Source organism: Oryzias latipes, chromosome 8, assembly GCF_053564925.1.
Source record: "Oryzias latipes strain Hd-rR chromosome 8, Olatipes_Hd-rR_3.1".
NCBI classification, from domain to species: domain Eukaryota; kingdom Metazoa; phylum Chordata; class Actinopteri; order Beloniformes; family Adrianichthyidae; genus Oryzias; species Oryzias latipes.
In genome coordinates this window covers 25,157,834-25,175,747 of record NC_136244.1, presented here as the reverse complement: position 1 = coordinate 25,175,747, position 17,914 = coordinate 25,157,834, and the positions used below count along the sequence as shown (strand labels likewise).

At 39.6% G+C, this 17,914-nt stretch overlaps 2 protein-coding genes across 10 annotated transcripts in view; both read right to left on the bottom strand.

Annotated features, from left to right (window-relative positions):
* Positions 1 to 17,914, bottom strand: part of LOC111947732 (uncharacterized) — a 53,469-nt gene that overhangs the window by 23,207 nt on the left and 12,348 nt on the right. The window contains exon 1 of one of the 7 annotated variants that reach the window (XM_078951881.1): positions 1,274 to 1,975. The exons of 4 other annotated variants lie outside the window; for them this stretch is intronic. In XM_078951881.1, the coding sequence (XP_078808007.1) occupies positions 1,274 to 1,287 (14 nt within the window). In that variant the 5' untranslated portion in view covers positions 1,288 to 1,975. Of the gene's footprint in view, positions 1 to 1,273; positions 1,976 to 17,914 lie in introns of those variants that run through there. 2 more of the 7 variants (XM_078951883.1, XM_023957324.2) reach the window with 2 other exon arrangements.
* Positions 10,779 to 15,086, bottom strand: LOC101161888 (uncharacterized). 3 transcript variants are annotated; one of them, XM_078951879.1, is made up of 5 exons: positions 14,970 to 15,062; positions 14,090 to 14,189; positions 13,373 to 13,948; positions 13,182 to 13,310; positions 10,779 to 13,053 (listed from the first exon to the last, which is right to left on the bottom strand). In XM_078951879.1, exons 3-5 carry the CDS (start codon positions 13,852 to 13,854, stop codon positions 11,985 to 11,987), a joined length of 1,680 nt encoding a protein of 559 aa, XP_078808005.1. In that variant the 5' UTR covers positions 13,855 to 13,948; positions 14,090 to 14,189; positions 14,970 to 15,062; the 3' UTR covers positions 10,779 to 11,984. The 3 variants fall into 3 exon arrangements, with proteins under 3 accessions (XP_078808005.1, XP_078808004.1, XP_023813089.1); XM_078951878.1 differs by lacking the exon at positions 14,090 to 14,189 and having other exon boundaries at positions 14,970 to 15,086; XM_023957321.2 differs by lacking the exon at positions 14,090 to 14,189 and having other exon boundaries at positions 13,182 to 13,298; positions 14,970 to 15,086.

The window sequence follows — 17,914 nt, the reverse complement described above, 5'->3', positions numbered from 1 at the left end:
AAGATTTTAGCTTTAAAGTTTTTGGAGTTATGCGTTAGTGTATATATATTTTGCATAAACATCAAGAGGAAATAGCTTTTTTTTTTCTTTTTTTAAAGGAAACAGTTTATACCTTTTGATATAGGTTCACGCGAATTCTCTTCAAAATAAAAAAACCTTGTGTCACATAAGATCGCGTCAATACACCAAATGTAGTAAATGTAAATGCAAATGTGGTAGTAGGAAGTGTGATGTCAACAGTTATTCAAAAAAACTGTTTATTTCACTGTTTGTGGTGCATCTTAGCTACAAATACATAAATCTAACAAACTAAAATAAGCTCAGAGATAATTCAGTGACCCCTACTGTACATTCGAACTATAAAGCACACTTAAATGCCTTGTATTTGTTCAAAAATAGAAAATCTGCATTATAATCTGCCAGACTTTTTAATTGCGAGACTGCTTGGAACTTTGTCTATAGCTGAATGGAGTTTCATGTTTTTTAAACATTTCTCACTTGACTTTGTCTTTGCTTTTTTTGGGGGTTATGCCTTTTATTTTGTTTCTATGCATTTTACATTTTGCTATGAAGCACAATACCAGTTTGATCTCAATTTATGTTTTGTTATTTGCAACAAAAAGTGACAACATTTACAACCGTGAATGGAGTTTTTTTGGACACTTTCTGGTTCGTTGTGGAATTATTTTGAACAATATAATTCCATAATTGCATATACTTTCATATAATATAATCAAAAATGTATCTGGAAAAATATAATTTTACTAAAAAGTTGCCACAAAAGCATTTTTAAAGATAAATGAAAACAAACCGTAAAGTAGTAACAGAAAGGCCCCAAAACGTTCCGGACTACAAAGGGTTAAGAAAATAAAAGACGGTTACAACATTTTACCAGCAGATGGCGCCAAACTGCTCCAGCTTGTCAAGTGATTTGGGAAGTTTGTAGACAAAACATCAAAGTTTGCGCCTAAAACTTCGATGCTGTGGTCAAATTTATTATTAATTTATCTATTTCATAACTGAGCTTATTTTCTGCACTTTATCCAGAGATTTAAATCGCTTTAAAGCAGAAAGGTGACAACAGGGAATATATGCGCAGAGCGTTTTAAGTTAAGGTCTTTGTAGAAGCAGAAAGATTATTTTGTTTGACTTCAGTTTGTATTTTTAAAGATTTTAAAATGGGAACAAATTGACAGTATGGAGGGGAAATGTTTAAACCAAACTTGATTAAAAAACGACCAAAAACATTGAAAGAGACTAACAGAAAGTTTACCTGACTGCAGACATGGTTCTCCCGCGTCGTCGTCCGCAGACCCAGATTCACCTGTACCTGCAATAATGAGAGCTCGGTTCCGCTGCACAGAAAGTTTAACACCTTATTTAGGTTTCGCTTTCGCTTCTCCAGATCAGCAAGTTCAGCCGCGCCCACATCCACGGGGCGACACAATCAGTTGTTTGTTTTAACACTGAGGAACGATTGTTGCCATGTCGGGTCAGCTGTTCTGCCCGAACGGTCCCGGAACCGAATCAACAGACCGGAACTTTTCATCCAACAACAGCACAGTTCATGTTAGAGCTGCTGTTTATGCCAATCAAGGCTTTCTGTCTGCAGCGTCTGTTCAGGTTTAAAAGGAACCGTCATGGGGCTGCGCATGCTCAGTTGCAGCGCAGAGCGTCACACCTGTCCACCGCCACAAAGCTGAGAGTTTGGTTTTGTTTCTGTAGCAGGGAGAGTTTGTCATCTTCCCAATGTGCACTGTCCCTGTTCAAATAAATAAATAAATTTATTTTCCTTAAAACAAAGTGTTAGGAGACAAAAAAGAAGTAAGAATGTCTCTAATTGAAGATCAAAGCAAAACAAACTCAATAGAGATCATATTTCACATTCATGGCACAGAGGTGGTCATGGCCAGTTTGGCACTATAGACGAAAGGAACCTTTTTTCAATTTTTAATATATATACAATCAAAAAAATATATAATAAAATGTATGTTACTTTATTAACTATTTAAGAAGAACATAAACAAGAACATAAAACAATAACAAATATTGTTTGTCGGACAATGTAACCTGCAAAAATCCTTCATAACTACAAATAAACAAAACAAAAAATTATAGTTATTTAATTTATTTAACTTATTTTATCAATTATTATTATTATTTATTATGTAATGAATTATATTAATAGAAATTGTATAATGATAATGTGTTCTAATTGATCTTATACATAAACATTTTTAATATGATATCAATAGTTATCACTTCATACTAGTGATTGGTGAGTCCTCTTTCCCTCTTTTAGTCTTTACTCTCATGCTATGTCCACACTGGTCATGTGATGCGTGTTCTAGAACATGCTAAACGCTTGTTCTTCAACGCTCGTTCAGCCTATAGCCTTCACACTGGACCTTTGCAACCCCATGAGAATGGAAGAAACATTGTGCTAAGTGTCATAGTGGCTGAGAACAAGCCACAATTATGATGAACTTTGGCAGCAGCAGATTTCAGATGATTGGGACACCCATGTCATGGTCATGGTCATGTGTTACCAAATCTGAGTCTGGGAACGGTTGTAGAAACTTGGGTAGTGATGCATATTCACTCAATTTATGGAAACATAAATGTGTTTATATGCATCAGATTAGGTTTCACCCACTGTTCATCCTGCATTTTCTTACTTACATACAATAATACAAATATTATCAACAGAACAGGAATTTGACATGAAACATGTTTCAATAATTTCACGTGGAAATCAGTGGTTTTAGTGTAGATAACCAGTCATTTAAAAAAAGCTGGAGACATTATTTTTGCCCCCCCCCCCCCCCCCCCCCCCATATGAGGCCGTGGGAGATCACCAGCATTCCCTTTACTTAAAACCGCCTCTGTCATGGCATCAGAACTTTTTCTCTTTTCTTCTTGAAATATTTCCACAAGAGAAGACCAAGTCCTGACATCACAATTTAACTTCAAGATAAACTTTACGAGACTTCATCACAGGAAAAGCAACACTAGAAGAAACAAAACAACGCTGATCTGGATCCACAAAGTCCCACCAAAGGGCTTCATCCTGTCGAGAAGAAGAAGAAGAAAAAGCTGTCATTCTTTCATTCAAGAGTCTGCAGAGTGTTGTGTGTGGATGTGTTGGGATTCAGTTTGTCTGTAATCTGCTCAGATTATTTTCAGATTCAACAGTTTTGCCACGTCATCGTCACACAACTCAGTGTTTACTTTCTTCTTCTCATGCTTCCTGCCACACCTCCCATTGTAGTCAGCTGAACGTTATTGCTCAGAGAGAAGTTTTGAAAAAAATTTGGGTCTGACTGAACCTGACTTTTCTTTTCTTTTCTTTTCTTTTTTTTACCAAGAAGTCACTGAAAAACAGAATTAACAATGACGTTTTCACATTTCAGTTATTTTACTTCTTTGCAGAGACAGAAATTAAAATAAAAACCAACCCCACCCCACCAGGAATCTATTCAGATCCAGCTCAGCCACATGATCTCCTATTATTCTCTGTAAAATCACTAAGGACTCTTAACAAATACTCCGATCATCTTTTGATCTATTTTCAAAGCGTTCCCACTGGTCTGTTAATCATGATGATATCTGTTTTTAGGCAAAAGGCCAAAACCTGTGTCATTTTCTAGAACATAGTTTCTGCAGAGCGGCAGGAGTTCATTGGAACTTTACCTCTGAAAAGACAAATTTCTTCAAACTGCATTTTTTCATCTGCTCCTGATTCCAATTTGAAAAAGAGAATATTTAACTTTCTTTATACTGGTCCTCCATTGGCAGAAAAATACCACAAGAAGATGTTTAAAAGCACAATTTTAATAGAAGCTAGTCTTTTACAGCACTGGCATGCCGTACTGACAAGACGAAATCCGTCCAGACTCCAACCCCAGGCAGCAAAAACATCCATCTTGAACACAAATCTTAAAAAAATTTTAAAAAATGTTGTCGCAATATTGTTTTAAGTCATGTGAAATCAAAACAAGAAAAGCTTGTAACCAATGATTGAGGGCATTCACGATTCATTCACAATTATTCCTGCTTTCTGTTTTAATGTTTATATAAAAGGAAATTTAGCAAATTGAACCTATTATTTTGAAGGACAAAAAATAATATTTCCGTCTTAAAATTACTTTCTTTTTCTTGTCAGATTCAAAGTTTTTCCAGAATTCTGAGGTTTCATTGAGTCAAAATTAAATCAATGATGTTTTCCATTTATTTCTTATTTTACTTGACTGCAAATTCTTCATGATTATGAATGCAATTATAATATCTCATTATTATACTTCATTCATTCCTTTTTTGGGGTCACGGCTGCTGGAGCCTATCCTGGCCACTTGTGGGACATCCTGGACAGGTCGCCAGTCTGTCGCAGGGCTGCACAAGTCACACACATGCACACTCACACCTAGGGAGGATTTAAAGCAACCAATTGATGAAGTCTGTTTTTGGACGGTGGGAGGAAGTCGGAGTCCCCGTAGAAGACCCACGCATGCAGGGGGGGAACATGCATTTTTATACTACTTATAATATTTTTTAGCCACATATGTCCGTTTTTGAACATCTATAATCGCATTTTGGATATTCTGAATCAAACTTCAGTTTGAGAAGTCCAAAAGTAAAAAAATTTGTACACTCAATATTGCTCTGTAGACATTTATAGTTGCTTACTTCATAAAATTTGAATTTCTGACAGGCCAGTCCTGTTTTTACAGGTTAAAGTGATTAAATCTGAAGGAGACAGTCTGCTTCTCTCATCCTTTAGAACATTTTCAACTAAAACCATCGAATAGATCTACTGTCCCAGACCTCCATTCTGTTTGTGTTTTACTTTCACAAATCTTCAATAACCCTTTTTACTGTGCCGTTGTCTACCGTCCACCTGGATCAAATGGTGTGTTTTTACAGGAGTTCAGCGACTTTCTTTCTTCCACTATGAAGCTGTCTAACCTGATCATAGTTGGTGATTTTAACATGCACATTAATGATGACTCTGATCTATTTGCCAGTGGTTTTATCAGCCTAATGGACTCTTTTAACTTTACTCAGCATGTGTCTGGGTCCACACATGTTAAAGGTTGCACACTCGATCTTGTTTTTACCTTGGGTGTGCATATTGATTTTATCTTTTCTGAGGACATTTTTATTTCTGACCATCATTGCATTTTTTTAACTTATCTTTTTCTGTGTCGCTCTTGCCTGTACGCAGAGAAGTCAGCTCTCGCATCCTTAAACCCTCCACAGCTGAGGTCTTTTCTAATGCTTTTAACCTGGTCCTTTCTCCGTGTACCGATGTTAATACTTTATTATGTAACTTTAACCGTTTTTGTCTTTCCATCTTGGATAAAGTTTGTCCTGTTAAAACTAGACTGGCTCCTGTGACTAAGGTTTCCCTTTGGATTAACGACAGTATTCGCCGTCTGAAACAATTATGTAGAAAAGTTGAACGTTTATGGAAAAGAACTCACCTAGATGTTCATCTCCTTCATCTTAAGGATCTTTTAGTTTCTTTTAACAATGCTGTTAGAGATGCGAGGGCTGCATACTTCACTAATCTCATTTCCAAAAGCAGAGGTAATCCTAAAGTGCTGTTCAACACTATTAGTGATATTGTTATGCCCAGTCCACCTGCCGTTCCCATCCATTCAAATAATTATTGTGAAAAGTTTTTATCATTTTTTATTGAAAAGGTCAGATCTGTGAGAAGCTCTCTGTGTCACACAGCTGGTCCTGGCTCTGGTTCTATTCCTGGTCCGCCTCGTCCTGTGATTTTAGACACATTCTCGCCTGTTTCCCTCCCTGAGCTGGTCAGATTAGTTGGCACAATGAAGTCATCCTCTTGCTCCCTCGACACGCTGCCAACTTCTCTGCTCAAAGATGTCTTCCAGTCCATTGGTCCCTGTGTCCTGTCAATAATGAACTCGTCTCTGCTGTCTGGTCAAGTCCCTGAGCACTTTAAGGAAGCTGTTGTACTTCCTCTCCTTAAAAACCTGGGCTTGACCCCTCCCTCTTGAGCAGTTTTAGACCTATTTCTAACCTTCCTTTCATGTCTAAAATTTTAGAAAAGGTTGTTGCCAAACAACTTACAGCTGCTCTCGACAGTCATGGGACATTCGATCAATTTCAGTCAGGTTTTCGCAGAGCTCACTCCACTGAAACAGCCCTTCTCAGAGTCACTAATGACATCCTGATGCAGAGTGATGCAGGAAAATGCTCTGTGTTACTGTTATTAGACCTGACCGCAGCCTTTGACACTGTGGACCATTACATCCTCTTGGACAGGCTGAAAAACTGGGTTGGGGTCTCCGGATCAGCCTTAAACTGGTTCTCCTCATATTTGACTGGCAGATCTTTCTCTGTTGTTTTCTCCAAGTTTAAGTCCTCCTCTGCTTCCCTCACTTCTGGTGTGCCCCAAGGCTCAGTTTTGGGACCTTTATTGTTTATTTTATATCTGCTGCCTTTACAGCATATTTTAAGTTCTTATAATGACATTTCTTATCACTTTTATTCTGACGATATTCAGCTTTATGTGTCTTTTAAACCCCAGGATGTTTTTAAAATACAGACTTTACAAAAGTGTCTGGATTCTGGATGAATAACAACTTTCTCCAACTCAATGAAGCCAAAACTGAGGTCCTAGTTTGTGCTCCTGACAGTTGTCTCCCCCAGATAATCCATGAGCTCGGTCCACTTGCTTCTTTTATCAAGCCCTCTGTCAGGAACCTAGGTGTAACTTTAGACCCGGTGTTGGGTCACTTGTTCGCTCTTGATTTTATCATCTTAAAAACATTGCAAAACTGAGTCCATTTGTGTCCCGTTCTGAGATGGAGATGCTCATTCACAGTTTTATATCCCCCCGTCTCGATTATTGCAACTCCATCTTCACATGTTTAAGTAAAAAATCTCTTGAACGGCTCCAGATTGTCCAGAACGCTGCTGCTAGGCTTTTAACCAAGTCATCCAAGTTTTCACACATCACCCCGTTGTTAATGCAGCTGCACTGGCTCCCCATCCACTACAGAGTGCATTTCAAAATCCTGATCTTAACATACAGAGCTCTTAATGACCAAGCACCAGTCTACAGAAAAGACCTGGTGCAGCCATACACTCCCAGCAGGGGCCTGTTTCAGAAAGGAGGTTAAGTGTAAACTCTGAGTGCGTTAACCCTGAAATCAGGGAAACCCTGGGTTTTCTGTTTCAGAATGGGAGGTTTGTTAAACCAGAGAAAGCAGAGTAAGTCAAACCCGTTTCTGAAAGAGAGGTAACTTCTACTCGGAGTCAGTGTCCATGGTTACTTATGCTGTGAACCTAACCTGGTCGGGAGCAGGTTTTATTCTCCAAACTCAAAGTTTCTGCCGGTCTCCTCCCCTTTTTAAAGACGAAGTGGTATTTTTCGCTTTAACCTTCATTGCCCAAATGTCCGTCACACAGAGACGGTCTAAGTGACAAGAATGGCTTGTCCTTTTTTGGAGGACCCAATAGATGAAGAGGCTGCATTAATTCGTAGAGAATTATATTTACCTTGTACGAGGATTTTGAGACCTAGACTCGATTTTTTGTCATTTCCCCATACGTTTTTGTTTGAGCATTACCGTTTTTCGTTGCAGTCAATCACATATACAAAATGAAAACAACATTAGATATGTATTGCTATGTAGATGTTTCATATGTCAAATATTGTCAACAAAGCCTACATCCATGACATGCTCACATTTGACCTGATTGAATTATGTTTTTATACTTCATTTTTAGCTGCTGCCATGTTCTTTTAATTCCTGCAGGATTGCATCTACATGAAAATGAAACCAGGGACATTGAATTAGATTAATGTAACAATTACTTTTTGGAAACACAATTTGCTAGTACTGCTTACTTTCTTATTCCCATATAAACCTATACCACTTGATCAATACAAGGGTAGTGTTGCAGCGTGTGTGCTGAGCGGGGTGCGATCCACGAGAGACAAGGGGAGGGGCGATTGCAGGTGCAGATGGGGGGGGGGTGAGCACGGAGCGGAGGTGTGTGCGTGGTATATATTGTGTGTTCGGAGGACGGAGCACTTAGTTAAATAAAGAGAAGGTGTCATTCCCGCTCTGGAGGTTGAGGGTTTCGAACGGGAAGTGAACCCCGAAGGAGATTTTCCTTCGGCCCTGAAGGAAATCTCCCCTGCGCTTCTGACCACGGTCGGTCGGAAAGACGAGAGAAAAGAAAGGAGAAGTCTTCGCGCAGCGAAAGGTTCAACAGTAGACAAAAGTTCACTTTTAAAAACACAATTGCATGTATTAATATTAAACTGACCAAAGTTTGCAAGAGGGGAAGGTTAACAAAAAAGTCCTCTAAACATTACCGACGTTAAATGCATTTTCCCCCAGATTGGTTCTGTACACTATGCAGCATTTCATGCATTTACACCAGGAATAACACTTCAAAAGTACACCGAAATATCGCCATTTTTATTTCACTCCTTACGCTATTTAAAAAGTTATTACAGTCAATATTTTATAACAATGATTTAAATGCAAACTTAGGCATTAACTTGAGCAGCTATGTTTCCCACGCTAACTGTCTCTGTTTTGCAGATGCAGAGGTGTTGCTTTTCTTCTGGAATATGTGCTCATATTCACTGTAACTCTGCAGCAGCACGTCAAGTTCAGCCTGCGAAAAATACGCAGACCTCTTTTTTCACGGTTGCCATGGTGACTCGTGATATCTGCGCTCCATTGATAATGGCTTCTTATAGTCGCGGTGCGCACGCTCACCTCCGAATCAGTCCACTCAGAGTTGATTGATCTAACTCGGATCAGCTTCTCTGAAACAGAAAACTCAGAGTTGTTAATCTCCCGATTGACAAACTCAGAGTTCAAGTTCAACCTCAGAGTTGGTTGAACCTCCTTTCTGAAACAGGCCCCAGGTCACTGAGGTCATGTGACCAGCGTCTGCTGGCTGTTAAGAGAACCCGGTTAAAGACTAAAGAGACAGAGCCTTTGCCACAGTGGCCCCATCCCTCTGGAACTCTCTTCCTCTCAGCCTCAGATCTGTGGACTCAGTGTTTTCTTTTAAAAAGCAGCTAAAAAAATATCTTTTAAAAGTAGCTTTTTCTTAATTTCTTTTTAACATGTGTTTTTACTGTGTTTTACTGTTGTTTTATCGTGTTGTACTGAGAAGCACTTTGTGATTTTTTATCTGGAAAGAGGCTATACAAATAAAGTTTATTATTATTATTATTATTATTATTATTATTATTATTATTATTATTATTATTATTATTATATGAAAAGCTATAAAACACAAAAATTCTCTTTTTTAAATCATTGTTTTAATTTAAAAACAAAACACAAATGAGTAAGATACAAGTAAGTTTAACAGCATTAGTTAAACATATATATATATATATATATATATATATATATATATATATATATATATATATATATATACATACATATATATATATAGTTTCTTTAGGTATTTTGATTTTATGTTTGTCATATAAAATCATATCAAATTTAAAAACCTCAAAACTTGTTGTAAGGTGACTTCCAGTTGATGGCACCAAATCCAGCTGTGCAGGATTTGAACCTGGTATAAAAATGGTCTTCCACTCTTCTGCTGCAACACGACTGTCCTCTTTCTGTTTCCCATTTATGTGTTTAGGATCATCAGGAACATACAATCATACAATCATTCAGATGTGAGACAGTATAGGAAGACGTACATCAGCTTTCCATCCTGGGGGAGGATCCCTCCTTTATGTTTACATCCCTCAGGGTTTCATCTTTTTTTTCCTGCATCCATTTTTTTTTAGGAGTTTTTCCTTACAAATAAGGAGGGTCTAAGGGAAGGAATGCCAAGTTTAGCCTTGTCTGTTTAGTTGAGTTTTGACATTACATATTGAATTCTACAATTTCATGCTCTTAAGGATTTCATGTTTATTATACAATTACCGGTAAGAAGCCCTTTGAGACGACTATTGTTGTAATATTGGGCCATATAAATAAAATGTAATTGAATTTAGGGGGTGGGTTTTGGGGACCTAATTTTTCTTGAACCACGAAGCTGTGAAATCGATCCAAAGTCATAAGAAGGTTGCTGTTGGCTCACAAATGTCAGCTAAATTCACTTTGTTCTGAATCAAAAACAAAGCTATCCCAGCACCGCAACACACATATTGACACTGTAAATTTTCCGATGCAGTAAGCAAGTTCTTCAAAGGCAAAGCGAACATCCATGACATCCTTTGCGGGACCTACGATCTCACCAGAAGGAAGGATTAAAGTGCTTAAAATGCCAAGACTCTCAAGCTTCAAATTCAAAACGCTTGGATGAAAAGCTGCAGAATCTTCATTTAACCACTCGGTCCGCTGGACCGGTTCAAGGTTCTGGTTGTCAACAACATGAAAGACTTTGAGAAGAGCTTGATCAGAGCTTGATCTGAGCAAACAAATGCAGTAATAAATAGAAGAGTCAAATATGATTTCTACAAAATCAAAGCGCCTGGGATCTGTGTTATCTTAAAAGTCAATTTTGACCCTGATTTTTGTCAGAGTTCTGACCTGCAGACGAACCTGACACCCAAAAATATTGAGCTGCACTGATATCAGCTGCAGAAGGACAATGACCCTGACAAACACTGCCTGTAGATCTTACAGTGGAGAGAACTTTGAAAACTCTTTTAAACCAGGACACCCTTTGCAGATCTTAAGTTAAAGACCTACGGACTTATTGCAACAAAGCAATGATCTAAATACGACAAACTCACAAGATTAACAACATATTCAGTCTTTTATTGCAGCTCTAATGTTCTTTTGCAACTGGAGAAATTAGTTCTATGTAATTTTTACATTCATTTACAACCCAGCCCAGGTGGAAAATTATGAAGGGGAAAAGCAAAAGCAATCACGGCATACAATTATTTTGCTCCACACACAATCATCAACATACTGCTTTATTATTAAAAACAAAACAGAAACATTAATTATGAAAAATACCCACAGATTCATGAAACTCATGACAGAAATGATAAAATGCATAGATGAAAAAATACAAAAACAAAGATACACTCAAGTCGCATTACCAAATTAAATATACTGATCATTAACTTAAGTAAAGTACAGCTTGATTTATTGCTTGAGAAGGAGTGGGAAAAAGGGCATTTATAAAATCCCACCCCAGCTGAGTTTATTCATTTTAGAGTTTTGCATAGTTTTCGTAATCCAGTTCTGATCGGATAGATTCTTTTCAAGTAACATAATCAAGTGCTTATTGATGATTGTTATCTTCAGAAAAAAATTCATTCTTGATTTCAGTAAACTGTAATGTGAATCACACACCCTCTAATGATATGTAATACTCATTGATTCTAATCAGAATACAATTTCATTAAATTTCGAAGTCGTTGCTTCACATTGCAGATCAAATTATCAAGTAACATCATTAAGTGCTTATTGATTATCCTCAGAAAGAATTCTGACATCTTTTCAGTAAACATTGATGATTCACACTTAAAGTAGCTGATATGTAATACTCATCGATTATCATTAGAACAATTAAACAGGCTAACAATTGGCAATTCAATAAAAAGTAATGATTAAAACAACTGAAAACTGTGATCATCAGGTAAAAACTGATAAAGGAGTCATATTTACATTAATCTTTAACAACACGGAGAAATAGAAAAGACATGGAACAGCAGGAACTCACAATAGAGATGCACAAGAGTGAGACCAGTGTTTCTGTGAAGATACGGCTGAAAGATCTGAATTGAAATAATCACCATTTGGACCGCAGTGATCCATGATCTACAACCCAAGAAAATTTGGTATCTTACTTTTTTCTCAAGCATTGAAAAATGCAACGTGGACCAATCAAATGAAAGATTTTGCAAGCAAATTTCGGTTGATTTATCAAAGGTTCCCTTTTCTGGACCTTTTTTTTAACTCACTCTATGATTACACATAGCAATTGATCTTTTATTTGTTCATCCTCTTAGTCAGGCAGGACATCCTCTTAGTTAGGCAGGACATCCTCTTAGTTAGGCAGGACATCCTCTTAGTCAGGCAGGACCTCTTCTTAGTCAGGCAGGACCTCCTCTTGTTGTTGAGGTAAAACTGCGTCTCCAGAAGAGCTTCCTTCTTCCCTGATGTCTGCTGGCCGTCACACAGCGAGTCGTGGATTTTCTTCCAGGAGTCCATCTCTGAGCTCCACAGAGCAGCTCTGGCTCTGATAAATTGTGACACCTCCGTCTCGCTGCCTTTGGCCAGGCTGATGCTGTCTATACAGATGAAGAAGACGTCCAGGCCGAGGAAGAGGGCGTTGGCCGCGATTAAGCCGGCTCTGGCCGACTTGGACATACCCAGAGAGCTTTTAACAGCTGCCTGACCGATGTCAGGGATGTCTGAAGCCACTCTGGAAACGCTACGGAGAGCTGCTGCTTCCTGAGCCACCGCTTTACTTGCACTTGAAACCAGTTCCTCACTTTTTAACAGCTTCGCTGTAGAAGCTAAATCAACAATTCCATCAATGCTTTTACAGACACCTCCAGCTTTGAAAGCCACTTTTCCGACTCCCACAGCTAATTCTATGCTACTAGGTTCCGGTTTGGAGATTTCTCTGTTGCTCACCTCCTCCAGACAGTCCTGTAGTTTGGTCACATCCTCCATGAAGCTCTGGAAGACTTCGCTAGCTTTCTTTTGGTGCGTCCGGTTGACCCCCAACTCAGTGGCCGTGGTGACGATACTGTTGACTCCACTGGTGACGCCCATCCCTATGCCTGTCATGGTGAGTGCTAAGGAGATTCCTGCTGTAAAAGGCATCAACGCCAAACCAACGATGGACAGCACACCTCCAACTGCCCCCACCGAGCTGCCAGCAACACTGGAGATCTTTGCACCTTTCTTCATCCTGTCCAGCTGAACAGCATTTTCCTCCAGCTCCTTAAGAAACTGCAGCATCCTGGGCTGACGCTCACTAAACTCCTTCATGAAGATGGAACCAGATTCTTCCTGGAACAAGAACACCATCCGGAAGTCCAGGTCCATCCTGACGGGACAAAACAGGAAAGTGTTGGACTCCTGTTTTCTGAAATGTTACTCAAAAGAGACAAAAGCAAAAAATAAAATGCAGATCAAAGCTTTTGTTATTAAAGTGAGTACAAACCAAAACCCTACCGTATGTCTTTAAGCTGGTTGATGTGGTCCAGCATCCTCTGCATGTTAAATTCAGACAAATCCACATCCAGCTTCACCACAACTTCTGTCTCCGTCAGGCAGCCATCATTCAGACAGCTGTGGAAAACACTGTCAGTCACATTTACTGGACATTTTCTGCACACAGCTGTGCCTATTTGCTGTAGTTTCACCTTTTCTCCATCTTCTCACACATCTTCTTTGTGGTCTGGATGTATCTGTCCAGCTGATATGCCAGCACCTCAGCGTTTTGCATTTTGGGAAGGAAGAAAACGCTCGCATCTCTTTTAAACTCCAGCAGGAGAGGGCAGATGAGTTTTGCAGTGTTGATGACGACCTGAACGTAATCAAAGCCGATGTTTTCAGGAAGCTGGATCAGCTGGTTCTCCATGAACACGTACACAGAGCTGACCGCCAGCTTCTCTATGGCGTCCAGGAAGCACTGGAGTGTCTCCAAACCTCCAAGAGTGTCCATCAGCACCTCCTCCAGCTCCTTCTGCAGCTCTGAATACAGTTTGCCTGTCTTGGTGAACATGTTCTTCACATACTTCTTAAAGGCTTGACCTTTCCCCTCTGATGTGGCACAGTTGCTGACTTTGTCTGCCCTGTCTTTGATGTCCCTTATCATTGCCAGCTCAGTTTCCCTCCACAGCATCCATTTGGAGAACTTCTCACAGAAATCTCTGACCGTCTGGATGTCGGTGAGAATGTCTGTGACGTAGCACCTCAAGGCGTCCTCCAGTTCCTTTCTGTAAAACAAAACGTTGCCCCGTTCTTTTATTAAAAAGGTTTCTGCATTTTTCTTTCTCAATTGTGTGCTGGAGATGCAGCAGATGAATATAAAAAGAGAAATTGATCTAAAACTTAAAATAAATAAAATGTCAACTTACATAAAAAAGCAGTTGTGAGCAGGTCTTTAGCTGACAACAGTAATCAAGGTTTCACAAAACATCAGCTAAACACATTTTAATGTGACTAATTGTGAAAACACTGTTGAGATGATAGAGAAAAAATAAAACCAATTAATTGGAAAAAAAAAGAAAGATGACAAAGAAATATGTAAATGAATGACAAACATATTTTCACGTTCCTCTCCCCAAAGTTCTGCTTTCATAACCAATACCTAAATATTGAGATGAAAATTGGTCATAAACATATCTGAGAAGTTTGAAAACTGCACTAGACACTTACAGTTAATACATCTTATCAGCAGCAACGGTAGCATAAACTGCTCTAAATTATGTCAACACATTGGTTTCAAAAAATATTTTTGCGTTTTCAACACGTTGATGCGTTGTGTTTCATCCTGCTTTCTCCTTATCTCTGATTTTGCATTCATAGGTTTCAATTTAGCGTGACATAGCTGCCATCGACCAGTCTGCTGATTGCCCTAGATTCTAACCAATCAGGTGTCTCTTTCTCGTATCGAAAGATCTTGGAGGCAGAGACAGACTTTGGACTTTGTACCAGTTCTGTTTGACGGGATCCTACAGTTTTCCACCAATCTGGCTTGTTTCTGTCTGAGTAAAACCCAGAAGGAGCAGCAAAGCTACAGAAATAAAATAAAACTGGGTTCTTTATTTATTTAAGTTAGTGTGGCAATGTGTGACTGTTTTAAGTAATACGTATTTTAGAAACAGAGAGGCCATGTTGTCAAATTACAGTTTGCATAAGAAAACAGATCAAAACGTGCAGTAAAAATCAAAAATGTCAATCAAATCAAGTCCTGAAACTTCTAAAGCAGTTTTCTGACTCAAACAGAAAGCTTACCTGGTTCCAGACATGGTTCTCCCACCAGATTCACCTGTACCTGCAGAAACCAGAGCTCTCCTGCAGAGATAGTTTAGGTTCTTACTTTGCTTTCACTTTGGTTTCTTCAAATCAGCAGATTCTGTCACACCCATGTTCACCCATAGAGCTGCTGTTGATGCCATAAAAGGCTTTCCAGCTTCGGTTCAGGTTGTTCAAGGTAACCTTCACACGACACACATGTATCAGCAATGGAGAGTTTCTGTGTTCGATCCCGATCAGAAAACTATTCAAATTTAAACAAATCTTCTCCGACTGAGACAGGAACAGCTGATTTCTGAATCCAAACCAGAAAACACAGATTTCCACAAAGTAACAGAGCGATGCTCTCATTCTGAGGAGGTCAACCAACCAGTCTTCAGACAAAAACAGGACATTCCTTTTGTAACTGTGTTTCATACAATCATTCAGGTGTGAGACAGTGTGGGCATAAAGGGGATGTTGGTAAATTGTTGGCCATCCAAGAAACATTTTTTCATGTGTGCTTTTCATTTCAACTTATCAATACATAGTTTTGGATCCATCCATTACCTAAACTCTAGTAATCCCTTTCAGGGTCACCTAGTTACTGGAGCCTATCCCAGCCACTTCAGGGTGACCCTGGATACTTTGCCAGTCTGTGACAGGGCTACACAGAGAGACTTAACCACATATTCACGCCTAAGGGACAATAGAGTCAACAATCAACCTATGAAGCATGTTTTTGGACTGTGGGAGGAAGCTGGAGAGAAAGGAAAAAAAAAGGAAACATTGGGGAGAACAGAGATTCCAACAAGGGTCTTCTCCCTGTGAGGTGAGACTGCTAACCACTACACCATCTTTGAATCCAAATGGATTTTCATTTTTTCTTAATCAAGTGTGTTTCTGGTTGGAAACAGTTTCCATGTTTGTTCTGGTTTTTATTCAAATGAAGGTCCATGGTGATCTTGTGGTAGTTTTAGGAGAACACATCTTCCTCTTACTTAACTCATTTGTGTTTGATTAGATCAGTTCATCCACATTTCTCTTAAGCGCATACTAAATATAACATCAGACGGGCTGAAAACAAACACAGGAAGAAGCTGGAGGAGCGGCTGGAGCAAAAAAACGCTTGAGATGCCTAGAGAGGCCTGAAGATCATCACTGGTCACGGACAGAGAGGCAGCACCACTGAGGGAGACCAGGGCTGGGCCAATGTGGTTAACCTGTTCTCCAGTAGGTTTGATTCCAACCCTGCTCCCCCATCCAGTGGCGCCACCAGGGGGTGGCCAGGGGTGGCCACCCCTCTCCAACACCTTGCCATCCCAGTGGCCACCCCAGTAGCCACTATAAGCTGTGGTAGCATCAGTTGTGCGTTTCATCCCAAATGCACAGCCAGCAAGCGGCAAGTCGCTCTGATCACCTAAACCGGCCCTCACCCCCTCCCCTCCCTGCTGCCTTTGAGTGCGCAGACATCTACAGAGGAGCCGCTGGACTCAGAATGAATAAGACGCGTGGTTCACTTCCGCGTTCGAACCCTCAGATCCTCCGGGCCGGTCAGACAAAAGAACCAGTCTCAGTCACTAAAGATGAACTTTCTTTATTACTTTTTCCTTAAGTCCAAAACGGCGACTGACCGCGCGTGTACGCGCTCCACACCAGTGGCGGTTCTACACTAACTTACTCCCTGGGCGAGTAACCCCACCAGCGCCCCCCCCCCCCCCCCCCTACACACACACACACACACACACACACAAAATTTGACAACAGCCATTTTACACAAAAAATGCATGAGTTTTCTAGACTCGTATTACAGGGGGGTCAAACTCAGTCACACAGGGGCCTAAGTTAAAAACACGCTTAAGGTTTTGGGCCGAAGAAGATAAATGTTTACTGAACACACTAAAGCTAAACTTTTAAACCTTTTAAACTGAACTTTTTGAACATAAATATGAATAAAAACAGGAACACAAGTTAAACCTTAAATAAGTTGTAATATTTTGTTCTCCATATAAATATATTCTGTCAAAATTATACAAATATGAACATGCTGCAGGACAAAAAGCAAAGAAAGCCTGGAAATATTAATACGAAATTATATCAAATAATTCCATTTTTTTTGCTCTTTCATCATCATAGAGCTGGACTCCTGCTTCATTTTTATTAATAATTTCTTAATGTGTGACGTCCTGTGTGTGTCTTTGTGAAACATATCAGAGGGATTAGATCTAAAAAATAAAACTTATTGTGATTAATATGTTTAGGTCTTATAAAACATTAAAGACTAAATCTTAGAACTCATCAGTGGGATTACTCCAAAAATATTTGGCATTTCCCTAAATTTGTGCAACACCAACAGTAGAAATCCTCCAAAAAACCTCAAGCCTAAAAAAATGGTCTGATCTCATCCCCCCTCCCCCTCCCCATCCCCTTCCCTCTGACACACGCGGCTCCGTCTCTATGACGGGAGGCGCAGCTGCGGCTCAGAGTTGATTGTCAGACAGAAAAAGACTCCCAATCACCTGTTAGTGTGATTCAGCCAGCCACCGGCGAGTTGCGCTCCCCTCTCGAGTTTTTTGACTTATGTTCCAAAGACTACCGCAAAGAGGTGTGGCCGCAAGCGTCTTGCAGCAGAGGGCAGTGGTCACGTGCGCATCGGGTCTGCTGTGTCGGAGCAAAGAATTGTGGGAAATAAGCTCTATTGCCTGCTTTTTTCGAAATTGGGTTGAGCACGGGTGTTTGTTCTGCCTAATTCCTTTTCATGTGCCTGTTTTACGTTGTTTCACTCTGAGCTATTCTTTTTTTTTTTGTTTTTTTTTTTTTTTTGCACCATAAGTGTGAAGAGCAAATAGGAGGAAGACATTCTTAAGAGTCTGATGTGTCAATTAAAAGCATTAAGTGTCGGCTGCTGAAGCAATTTCAATTTAAAAGCTCCAAGCTTCCTCTTT